Consider the following 12,062-nt stretch of genomic DNA (forward strand, 5'->3'; position numbering starts at 1 on the left):
TTTCCTTGGGAAACAATCTTTAAGCCCTTTGGGTTATCTTGATCAAATTAGCAAATTGAGATACTTGGGAGACATATATGATGATTAGGAACTTTGTGGACCATTGTCATGCTTTTTCTCATCTTCATCTAGCCATTGCATTGGGCTTAGGAGCCTCCTAGAAGCATTGTGGAGCACATGATCACTTAAGCTTCAAAACAAAAAAGAGTTAGTGACATATTTTTGTGCTTTTGGTTAGTAATCAAATGAGAAAAGCAATAACATACAATACAAGCATGCTTGATGATCTCAAAACACTCAAACAAGTCCCAACCCTAGGGTTAAGGAGCCCAACATGCTATGATCCTTGAGGCAATGCACTTGTGCAATAACATGATGCCATGAGGGATCTTAGGGTCAAAATTAGGGTCTTACACTCTGTGCATGATATTTTCAATAGTGGGTTAAATGATCTTTCTTCTTGATCGACAGTGACACTTGCATGAGGTGTTAGAACAATTGTTCACTTAGTTATATATCTTTCATAACACATTTCAAGAAAACTACATTTATACACACTTGCGAATTGTTTAAGTTATGCTATTGTTATGTAAGACTTAATTGCAATTTTTCAATACCAACCACATTGTTGCAACAAAAAAGTACGAAAACATTTTTTTTAATCTTAGAGCAACTTCAACAGTGCAACCATCTTTTAAGTTATTTTGTAGTCTCATTAAGCAATATTATCTTAAAGTAACACATTCAATTTTAACTTCAATGTACAACTTTAAAAAAACTCACATTGGCTTGCACAATTTTATTTCGTATATTAATATTTTATTCATATTAAATGTTATTTTAAAGAAAAATACTAATTTAAATAAAAACAATAATAAATAAATAAAATCATACTTAAATTTTAATAAAAAGTAATCTTAAATACATGTCATATATAATTAAAAGATGAAAATTTTGAACTAAGAAGATCCAAATTTGAATAAAATATATTGTCAAAGATTAGTGAAATGAAATTGTAAAAGAAAAACTTTTAAAAATTAAATATAAAATGATGAAATTATGAAAGAAAGATTAAAAATTGAAGAGCAAATTAAATTGTGAGAAAAAATGTAAGTGTGAAATTTTTAAATAAAATAATTTATAGATAAATAAATTGTTAAATTAAAAAAAATAGAAAGCAGCATTGCAAGATAACTTTTTTTTAATAATAAAATAAGAAATTATATAAAAATAATAAAATAAAAATTAACAAAGAATGTCAAAAAGAGAGAAAACAAGAGTTCCAACGATGCACATAAATTATAAAACAAGACAAATTAAGTAAACCCTAGCCCAAGAACACTACACTAAGAGGGCGGTCCATCCATAACAAAATAAGAAGGAAAAACAATCAAACCAAAACCAACCACCACGCCACAAAAACAAATAAGAAAAAAGTCAACCACCCATCAATTTGATCTACTCACCAGCCATAAGCATAACAAACTTATAGAAAGAGCAAGATGAAGGAATGAGAACTCGACCATCTTCTAAAACAAAATTAGGACAGTTAGACATCAACGTACCCCTAAATACTCGTACACTTGAACAGGTTTTACTGCTAGACAAGTAGAGAAACGACAAAACCTAGAACATGTGCTTGAACCCACTTCCAAGCTAAATTGATAATTGAGGACTTCCAATGATTATTGTTAAGCGATCATGTTTAAAATAAAATATTTCGCATATTCCAAATAGTCTAAACAAAGAATGCCAAGTCAAGACAAGACCTACTGATTCCTTCTTCCCCACCCCAAAATCTTGAAATAATTGGAAAAACCCTTTAAGATCAACCTCGACAAAGGTCATCCACTCCACCCACCTAAGCATTTTATAGCAAATAGAAGAAGCAACCTCATACAACACAAAGAGATGGTTTGTCGTCTCCACCTGCCCTCCACACACGACATACCCTGCATCACCGCCACTCTACATAAATTGACGCCTAAGAAGATTTTTTCTAGTTGGCAACCTGTTTTGGAGAAACTTCCAAGAGAACACTACCAACTTATAAGGCGCCCAACTCTTCCAAACCCTAAAAAACCCATGAAGCATCGCCTTACACCTATTCTCTAGTTGACTAGCCAAAGAACCAAGATAATCATAAGAAACTTTGATTGAAAAGCCATATACCTGGTTTGGCTTCAAGATCCAAACATCGTAAAGATCAAACCTCACCTCCCCATTTAGGAGGTCAATTAACGACTCCAACAACTCTTCCTCCCAAACCCAGAAAGGGCGCCTCCACCTAAACCTCCATACACAAACAACCCCTCCCAAACACCAAAAGAGCTCACCAACTAGGATTTTTTCTCAGAGACTAGAATTAAGCGCTCGAACGAGGGACGCAATGGGGTTGCGTCAACCCAAACATCATATCAAAAACCTAGTTTGCTACTCGTCCCTGGGTCTATTAACACAAGAGGTTGTGAACCAATCAGACTCCACCTTAGGTGGAGACCTAAGAAAAAAGACCCTTATCCACCACTAAGACACCCTCATAAGCCCCCCTACCCTGCAATGGTGAACCAAAACATTATGAATAACATATTGTTGAGCAAATATCTCTCCATAACATAGGCACATTCAGAAGAATCCTCCATTTCAATTTACATAACATGGAAATATTTACAAGCCTAAGATCATTGACACCAGACCCCTACCCCTTTTGGCCTTACACACGTCCGCCCACTTCACCTGTGCAACCTTATCACCCCTTTTAGCACCCGTCACATCCCTCCCCTCAAGAAAACGCATTTCTCAACTGATCAATTTCTGCCAAAATGAAATCGACATCTTCATACGAGACAAAAAGAACATCAGGATAAAATTCAACACTGAATTCACCAGCCGACCTTACAATTTTCAAAGAAGCGTTAAGGTCCTCAACCACCAAAAGTAAGAGGAAGGGTGCCAAGGGTTCTCCTTGCTTCATACCCTTATGGATACTGGTCTCCTCCGTTTGGCACTCATTCACCAACACAAAAACACTCCCCGATAAGATGTAAGCTCTAATTCAACCCCTCCAGCTACCATCAAAATCAAATCTCACCAGTAAGTAGTTCAAAAAAGACAGTTTAACAAAGTCATAAGCCTTCACAAAATCCACTTTAACACAAAACATCTATTTTCGTCCTTCTAACAAGATCTAGAACTTCATTTGGAGCAACCACACCATCCATTAACTGCCTCCCCTTAACAAAGGTTGACTACTCAAAATAAATTAAATTTCCCTTAACCCCTGTCAGCCTAGCAGTCAACACCTTAGCCACCAATTTATACAAAGAACTAAGAGGAGAAATAGGTCTATAATCTCCCAAACCCATAGGAGAATCGGCCTTGGGGATAAGGGTAACAAAAAAGATGTCACACTCTTCGGCATTAACGACATTAAGGAAAAATTGGTCAAATATATCAAACACCTCCGCCTTCGTAAGCTCCCAAAACTTTTAGTAGAAGGAAAAATTAAACTCATCTGGGGCCAGACTCTTGGACACATCAATTTGAGAAACCACTTCCTTCAATTTTGTAGGACTAAATCTAGTAGAAAGGAACTCCACCTCATTCGAAGAAAGACAAGGAATGATAACCCCGTCAATGGCAGGCCTAGAACCCACATAATCTGTGAAGTGCTCTTTGAAAAATCTAAAAACCTCCCCTCTAACCTCAGACACCTTATTCGCCCACATGTCCCCAACACGAAGAGCAACCAAACTATTCCTACGATTTCTCTACTTAACATAGGCATGAAAATACCCCGTATTAACATCCTCCTCCTTAAGACACACCGCTCTAAATCTTTAGAGCAATTGGGAATCAAAATACTAAATAAGCTCCCATAACTCCTGACAAACCAACGATCTACACGCCAACTCCTCTTGAGTAAGATCCACTACCTCCGCCCTCAGCTTCAAACTCTCAAACTTAATCCATATTACCGAACACCTTCTTGTTCCAAACCTTGAGAGTTTTTAAAGACTTTCAACTTACCCTTTAGGATACACGCCATCCGGCGATGACGGACCTCCACCCCCTAAGAATCAAGAACCAGCAAATTGGAGCTCAAAGCACCAACCAAATGTTGTTAAACCTAAAAAACTTAGGTCCCAAAGCTGAGACAGATACTTGACTGCTTCACAAAGCAACAGTTGGCCAAAGTGGCAAACCCCAAGTGGATCCCAAATTTGCAGCACCTTTCTCCAGGCTGGCAAACGTTTGAAAAACTCATTGGATCTGCTCATAAGGACTCATTTAGTGATTTAATATGATACCATAAAAATGGCAAACAAAATGCTTCAATCAAGAAGTGGCAGTATTTAGAAAACATCATCATATCACATATTCAAGAAAGAGTAAAGAGAAAGACACTCTTGGGGTTGAAGGAAGCATTCATACTTTGAAAGGGTTCTTCCATTCCATGAAACAATTCAGCGACTAAAATCGCAAACCTCGAATCCATGGTTCTCGATGTTGTGGAAGATTAGTCCCTTCTGTTAATCCTTTGATTAAAGCTACAAAGACGATTAGTCCCTTTCGCTAATCCTTTGATAAAACTACAACATACAACTAACTCGCTATCAATTTCCTTCAGATAAACAATAATCAAGAAAACCGAAATCTTCAAATTGAAATTCATCACAACAAAAAAATGAGTGCATGCACCCCCTAAAGTCAATCAATCATAGGCCACAATAATCGAAAACCAGAAGTCAGAAAGCTTTTCTACTCTAGTTGGCACTGTCATCACTACTGCATGAAAACTAGATGAGGTGACCATGAAAATCTTAAATATTTACCAAGCACTGGTTGGTGTGTATGCTAATAAAAGTAAATTGTCACCCGCGCATTAAATCAATGTCCATATGCGAATTACGCATATCCAATGGACGCGAAGCAGGCCAAGAGTTCAGAGAACTTGAAGTCAGATTCTGGTTTGGTGAAATGCTGTTCACTGCAACCGGATTATGAACTCCGTGATGCTGATGCTGATGCTGAGGATGATCTTGCTCGATGCCAACTTCTTGATTTTCCGAATCTTCATTCTTCTTGTTCTTTGCCTTTTGTCCACCCCACATAAAGCTTCCAATTATCACCTGTAGTCATCATGACCAGAACTAGTTTAATTTTGATACACTGTCGATGAAAAAAAGTTTTATACTGTCGAGGGAACCAACGTGACAGATTGTGATTAAAAGTGAAAACATGAAACTTCTTCGCGAACGAAACAGGATGTGAGAAAGAGGATTTTTCAATGTTGGACTAATAGAAGTAAAAGTGCAAGTACCTGAACTGGACTTGCGGCGACGAGCAGACCACCGACGCCTCCACCAATGACACGACCATCAGGACTTGCAAGAGTAACACTTAAGGAACCGGTTCGATTTCGCAAGCCATTGTTATCAGCAACCAAGTAAGAGCCTGTCAGGCTTAGTATCTCAAAACGCCCCTATTGAGGCCAAAGTCCACAGATTATAATCATAATCCAAATATTAACATAAAAAACATCAACATGCTATGCTAAAACGAGTTCGTGCACGTTTGGTTCTGTGTGACAAAAACTAATTTTGAATGAATTGGTTTTAGTTAAAAGTGAATTAAGTTCGGATACATTGACGTATAAACAAGTTAAACTATATATTTGAGTGTAAAAATCATGTAGACAACGACAGTCAAAAGCTATAAATCCGAACTTCAAGATAGAATCAATTCTACAGGCAAAATCAATTTCAAACGACATAACTCAAACATGTCAAACTCAATTATATGAACCTATAAGTATATCAAACATAGATGTATGTAACAATGAGAAAGCTCCGAACCTCATATGTGACAGATCCCCCAGATGTCGAAGCCTGACAAAGCGTCACGGTAGAGACAGCACCATTGGCAGACATAATAAAAATAGCTCTAGGTCCCTGCTGAGAAAATGCCAGAATTTTCGTTGCAATGTCCTACAAAAATGAAAATCGTCAATTTTCAAAAGAGTGGCTCAAGTTGAAGTGCAACATCTAAAAGGACCACGCCATATTCTTCTATAGTTCCGTCAAAAATATAACATTTATAATGACAAAACCGAAAGACTGATACAGACTGCTATAAAAAATGTCGCATACTTCTCCAATCGGAATGTTGATGACATGAGGAGCGAAACCGTTCCCAGCTGAACTAGAGATCAAACCTCCTGGCAAAAATCACACAAAATTTACTTTAATATTCAAAACGAGGGAATCAAATCAATAGTCTAAATGATAAAATTTATCATATCTTGTGATCAGAAAACTTTTTAATGGAAAGAAACTTGTAAGATTCACACCCATATACATACATGGAAGAATATAATTCATTTTGATTTTGAAGCAAAAACAAAGATATCAAGCCGGAAATCTAGATCATTAGATCTCGATCCGACGATCATCAATGTTCTGACAGCAGACAATCCGAATTCCAACCATCTATCTCGTGATCAGTCAAATTTTGAATCGACAAACCATAACTCAAAAAATATACATATACTATCGAAAATTATGAAACAAGAAATATCTCAAGTTAAAATTAAGACTAGTTTAATTTTATCAAACTTGACCGATTAAAAAGTCGAATCGAAATTTACCGACAGAAGCCAGCTGTTGTTTCTTTCCTGATCCTGGAGGGCGGCCTCGACCGCGTTTCTGAACTTGCGATCCAGATCCAGACCCAGGCTGACTTGCTGGTCTTGTTGGAGTCAAAGCCAATGACACGCTTCCATCAGCCCCGTATTTTCTCGGTCTTCCTCGCTTCCTTTTGCCAGGCTCGCCAGTTGAAGCAGCTCCCCCAGAAGGACCGCCTACATTGATGGTTTGGGATGAAATTCCGGAAGAATCCATCGGCAATGTTGATCCAATAGGACCTCCGCCACCACCACCGATACCCGATTGAAACGGTGAATTGTTGGTATTCGATAGTTGACGAATACTAGCCGAACTAAGCAATTCATGTTGGTTTCCAGCACCAGCTAATCCCCTCGGCATATAGTACGACGCAGAACCCGATAATGCCGCCATTTGGTCGCCTCGATCCATGCATTTAAGTTCAAGTCTTTTCAGAATCTCTAACCAGAAAAACTCTAGCACCTATAGCTGTTCTCATATAAAGCCAACAACAAATAAAAGATAAGGACGAGTCAGAAAATCGTGTAACCGACGAAATACAATGTACATTCACTAACAAGTCAAAAAAAGCTTAAAATTAAAGTCTCACTAACAAGCGTCCTAAGTGCAATGTTTAACGAACACGCAATTTCCGATGCATTGAACGCACAGTTTTCCATAAAAGCCGACTATTTTCGATTATAAAAAGATGTTCTTAGAACACCGGTTAACATTAGTCAAAATTAAGTTATAAAATAATCAAGAATTGGATAAGATCACCATTCACCACAAATTATACAAAATCAGAAATGAAATATTCCAACAAATAAAGCTGCTAACAAGTAATTGTTTCAGTCGGAATCGAACGCGGATACTCCAATCGATTCGACCTTATCTAAAACTCTTTAACCACGCAAATTCCACCAATTGGTTATATTATACACTCTACTGAATTATGCATATGAATGTTTAACAAATACATCCTTAAATGTTTAGAGCAAGCAAAATGGAAAACTAAGAACAATAAGAACACCAAAACCTCAAAAACAAACCAAACATGCAGAAGAACACTAAAAAAGTTTAAGCTAGATCAATGGAAATATCTGCAAAATCAATTAGAATGAGAACAAAAATAGAAGCTAGCTTAAATCTTACCAAACTATAAAGAAACATGAAAATCAAAAAAAGCTTCACATTGAAGAAAAAGACTAAGGTCCACTTTCATAGTCACACCAACCAATAACAAAACTTTAACATTAAGCAAATTCTAAAGTAACCTAATTCAAGCTCACCCTTTGATGCAAACAAACACCCAGAAAATCAAAAAGCTAAAAACTATAAAAAAAGAACTTTTTTTTACCTTTTAGAAGAAATCTAAGCTACTTGAAGTCAATATTAGAAACCCAGTAGTAATTCAAGTAAGAATAACAAAATGTCTCTAAAAATAACAACTTTAAGAAAAAGCTACAATTTTGGAGAATGAATTTAACTTAAAAGCATATTAAAGCATCATGAATTTAACTTAAAATTGTAAAAAAGAGAGAAAGAGTACTAACATATGAAGAGAGAGAGAATGAATTGTGATTGTGATCAAGTGGTGTATATCATTCATGAAGATGTGATGGAAGGTAGTGTGAATGTTGAAAAATGTTCAACGGTTTCAAAGGGAATTAAAGAGAGTGGTGGTGGGTGACAGAGAAGCATAGAGAGAGAGAGAGAGAGAGAAGAAGGTGAGAACAACAACATTAACTAGAGAATGTAAAAAGAGGAAAAACAAAAAACATGAGTAATGAATAGTGTTTGAACTATGCAATGTTTGTGTCTGTTTTTCTCTTTCTTAGTGTGTGTGTGTGTCAGTTGCATAAGTCATTTTCAGATTGCATAAGTAATTATTTTTTTCTAGGGGTGAGGGTTTTTCATTCAGATTTCTCTCTCCTAGGTTGATTAATTATGAATGATGATTGAGATGATGAAAAGATGCCTTGGATAGAGTTTAGTTATATGCTTTAGTCACTGGCATTTCACAAACAAACAAAAGTTTCATCACAAAAGCACTTTTTTTTGTTTGCAACTTTCAACTGGGATTTTGGATAACATGTACTATTTTTTTAAGAAACATGTGAATTCTCCTCAATTTTAAGATTTAATAGTTTGATGTCTGTTCTTGTGAATGGTGAATGGAAGCTCAATAGAGGATTTTAAGGTTATTAGAGGAATATGATAAGGAGATCCTCTTTCTCCCTTTTTTTTTCTTGGTACGGGAGGGTTCGGGAATTTTGAGAATGTTTAATTGTTATAATTTGAATTCTTATAATTTATGGATGATACTATTTTGATCGGAGAAGGTTCTTCGAAGAATTTATGATCCATCAAAGTCTTGCTTAGAGGGTGTGAGTTGGTGTCGGGTTTTGGATGAATTTATTCAAAAAAATAAATTATTTGTTATTAATGGAGTGAGTTTTCTTAGGAGAAAAGATTTCTTTGGTGTCGCATCCTTCTTGTCTTCAGTTTTGGTTCAATCCCTTTTATCTTTCTGAGCATTTTCATTGGTATTAATCATCGAAGAAAAGATTCTTGGGTGCATATTATTTCTAAAATTAGAACAAAGGTTGACGGTGTGGCATAATAGATTTTTGTCTATCGAAGGCAGGGTGGTTTTTTTGATTTTGTTTTATCCAACAATTTCATCTTTTTCTTTTCTTTTGAATATTTATGTGGATCGAGTTGTCTCAAAGTTTATGATGCGGGGGTTTGGATCAATTACACTTGGAACTGGGATCTTGGTTTTAATGGGTGGATTTGAGCGTCGAGGAAGCAACGTCGTTAGAGGATTTAATGCAAATTTTGTATGATGTGAAGCTTATTGTTCATGATAAGGATCACTTTGTGTGGTGGAAGGATAAAAATGACTTCTCGATTAAAGTGTGTTACAAGAGGATCTTTGAATCTAGGGTTTTGGTGTCTTGCTTTGATCCTTTAAAGGCAAAATGCCTTAGCTTATTTATGGAAATCTAAAGTTCCTATTAAGATTTATATTTTTGGGTGGCGGTTAATTCTTAACAAGTATCCCACGAGGATGGAGTTGGTTAAGCGTGGTATTATTGGAGGTGCTCACGATATGCTTTGTCATTTATGATTTTTGGAAGAAGATGATATTGAGCATTTGTTTGATTCTTGCCATTTTTGTAATTATATTTGGTCCAAGTTTTGATTGTGGATTGGAGTGGGCATTGCATACCCTTCAATTCCTTTGTTAGATAGGTTCTAAGGTCTTAACTCCGCAATTTCTTTTTGATTTTTTGATTTAATTTTTTGTTGGTCTATTTGGTCTTGTAGGAATGTTGCCTTTTTAAAGGGGGTGTCCTTAGAAAATTGAATGTTATGAGCTTGATTAAGCTTCTATCTTAGGAATGGTTCAATGCTTTCTCTAGAAAAATGAGGAACATTTTTTGATCAGATTGGTGTAATAATCCTAGGACTTGTTGGTGTTGAGAATGTATCAAGTGTGAGTAGTGTGGATAATAGTCTCATATTGGTTGTTAATGTGGAGACTAGAGCATTTATAAGTGAGAGAATCCACTCATATATCACCTTAAGGTTTTAGGTGAATATGTGGCGTGTCTCTTACAAAGATATTGCTCTAGAAAAGAAGTCTCACAATATTTAATGTTCCCTAGTGAAAAACTCCCCCAACAATGGTATCATGAGCCTTTGGTTTCAGAAAGGGACCGACTTACTTGTATCATAAGTCAACGACGCCAGTGTGGTGAATAAGAAACGTTCTGTGCGGTACAAGAATTTGTGGAAGTAAGAAGAGTTTTCAATTGAGGGGGAGTGTTGAGAATGTATCAAGTGTGAGTAGTGTGAATAATAGTCCCACATTGGTTGGTAATGTGGAGACTAGAGCATTTATAAATGAGAGACACCACATATTGCTCTAGAAAAGAAGTCTCACAATATTCAATGTTCCATAGTGAAAAACTCCCCCAACAGTTGGGAGTTGACGGTAGTTCTCATTTTTTATATTTTTTGTTTCTCCTTTAATTTTCTTGGTTGTAAAAGGGTGAGCATCATTTGCGCCCTATGAAGCTCTGACACACCATTCACACGGCGTGTCACTGTGTCGGACACCGACACATGTACGACACGTATCAGACACGTTTTTGAAGTGTCCAACTAAAAAAATTAATTGCTACGGACACGGATACGACACCTTATTTCAAACAAAGGACACAACTCAATTCAAAAAATTCCAGAATTAAAAATAAAATAAAAACACAACTCAAAAATTTTAAAAATAAATACGTTTTTTAGCTTTCATATTCCACTTCTTTACTATAAAAACAACACAATTAGGATTCCTTATTTTGTTTATATTTCACTGCTTTTGTCTCCACAAAATTCTTTTATCTTCTCCGGTTATTTTTATCTTTGCACACCATTGCTTCGATTTTCACAAGGTATCTATGAATATCAATTATCATGTTCGAAATTTATTTGAAAGTGTTGAAAGAATTCTTTATTGTTTTATCTTAAATAAACATAAATTTTACTTCTCATTTTAAACTTTTTACAAATTTTGCCCATAAATTATATTATTATATAAATATATAAAATATATATAACCATGTCTGTGTCCTATGATTTTTACATTAGAGGGATATCCGTGTCCGTGTCCGTCTCATGCCCCGTGTTTGGGCTTCATAGTTTGCGCCTCTTTATAATTTCAAGTTCACCTTGCTTATCAAGAAAAATAATGAAAAAAATAATTTATTTTATTTTATTTTATAGGTTCAATATATGTTTTAATTCCTTAATTTAATTTAATATTTTGCTTTAGTTCCTTAGCTCAAAAATGTTATAAGTTAGTCCCTTAACTTCACTTATGTTATCTTATTTGGTCTCTTCCATCAATTTTTGACAAAAATATGTTAAGCTCTGGTAACGTGGCGTGACAATAAGGTCATTGGTATAAATTGAGTCAGGATATATAGTTAAAAACTGATACACTCCTTAAACTCCGAAAACAAAATCCTCGCAGTTTAAACAGTGTATCACTTTTTAACTATGAATGCTGACTCAAATTTGTATTAATGACCATGTTGTCACGTCACGTCACTAGAATGTAACTACGAATGTTGACTCAAATTTATATCAATGACCCTGGTTTTTCACAATAATAATTTATTTATTTTCGTTTTACTACGGATATAAACTATTTAAAGATCGGACACTACTTTAGTAACTTAACTCTCATTTTAAAGTGATAAATGTAGTTTAGACTAATGCTCTCAATTTTTATAGTTGGCACTAATCAAAGTTCATTAAATGTATGTGTTTTGAAAATAGTCTTAACATCGTTAGAATTATTTCCATGTTAACCATCTTGTTTAATTT

At 35.5% G+C, this 12,062-nt stretch overlaps 1 protein-coding gene across 2 annotated transcripts; it reads right to left on the reverse strand.

Moving 5' to 3' along the window:
• Nucleotides 1–4,638: 4,638 nt before the first annotated feature.
• On the reverse strand, nucleotides 4,639–8,605 carry LOC127075950 (AT-hook motif nuclear-localized protein 9). Of its 2 annotated transcripts, none has more exons than XM_051017486.1 (6): nucleotides 8,222–8,605; nucleotides 6,650–7,154; nucleotides 6,153–6,220; nucleotides 5,859–5,990; nucleotides 5,324–5,485; nucleotides 4,639–5,132 (listed from the first exon to the last, which is right to left on the reverse strand). In XM_051017486.1, exons 2-6 carry the CDS (start codon nucleotides 7,095–7,097, stop codon nucleotides 4,875–4,877), a joined length of 1,068 nt encoding a protein of 355 aa, XP_050873443.1. In that variant the 5' UTR covers nucleotides 7,098–7,154; nucleotides 8,222–8,605; the 3' UTR covers nucleotides 4,639–4,874. The 2 variants fall into 2 exon arrangements, with proteins under 2 accessions (XP_050873443.1, XP_050873444.1); XM_051017487.1 differs by lacking the exon at nucleotides 8,222–8,605 and adding an exon at nucleotides 8,026–8,192.
• Between the last annotated feature and the right edge of the window lie 3,457 nt (nucleotides 8,606–12,062).

Source organism: Lathyrus oleraceus, chromosome 4 (genome assembly GCF_024323335.1).
Source record: "Lathyrus oleraceus cultivar Zhongwan6 chromosome 4, CAAS_Psat_ZW6_1.0, whole genome shotgun sequence".
Classification (NCBI taxonomy): Eukaryota; Viridiplantae; Streptophyta; class Magnoliopsida; order Fabales; family Fabaceae; genus Lathyrus; species Lathyrus oleraceus.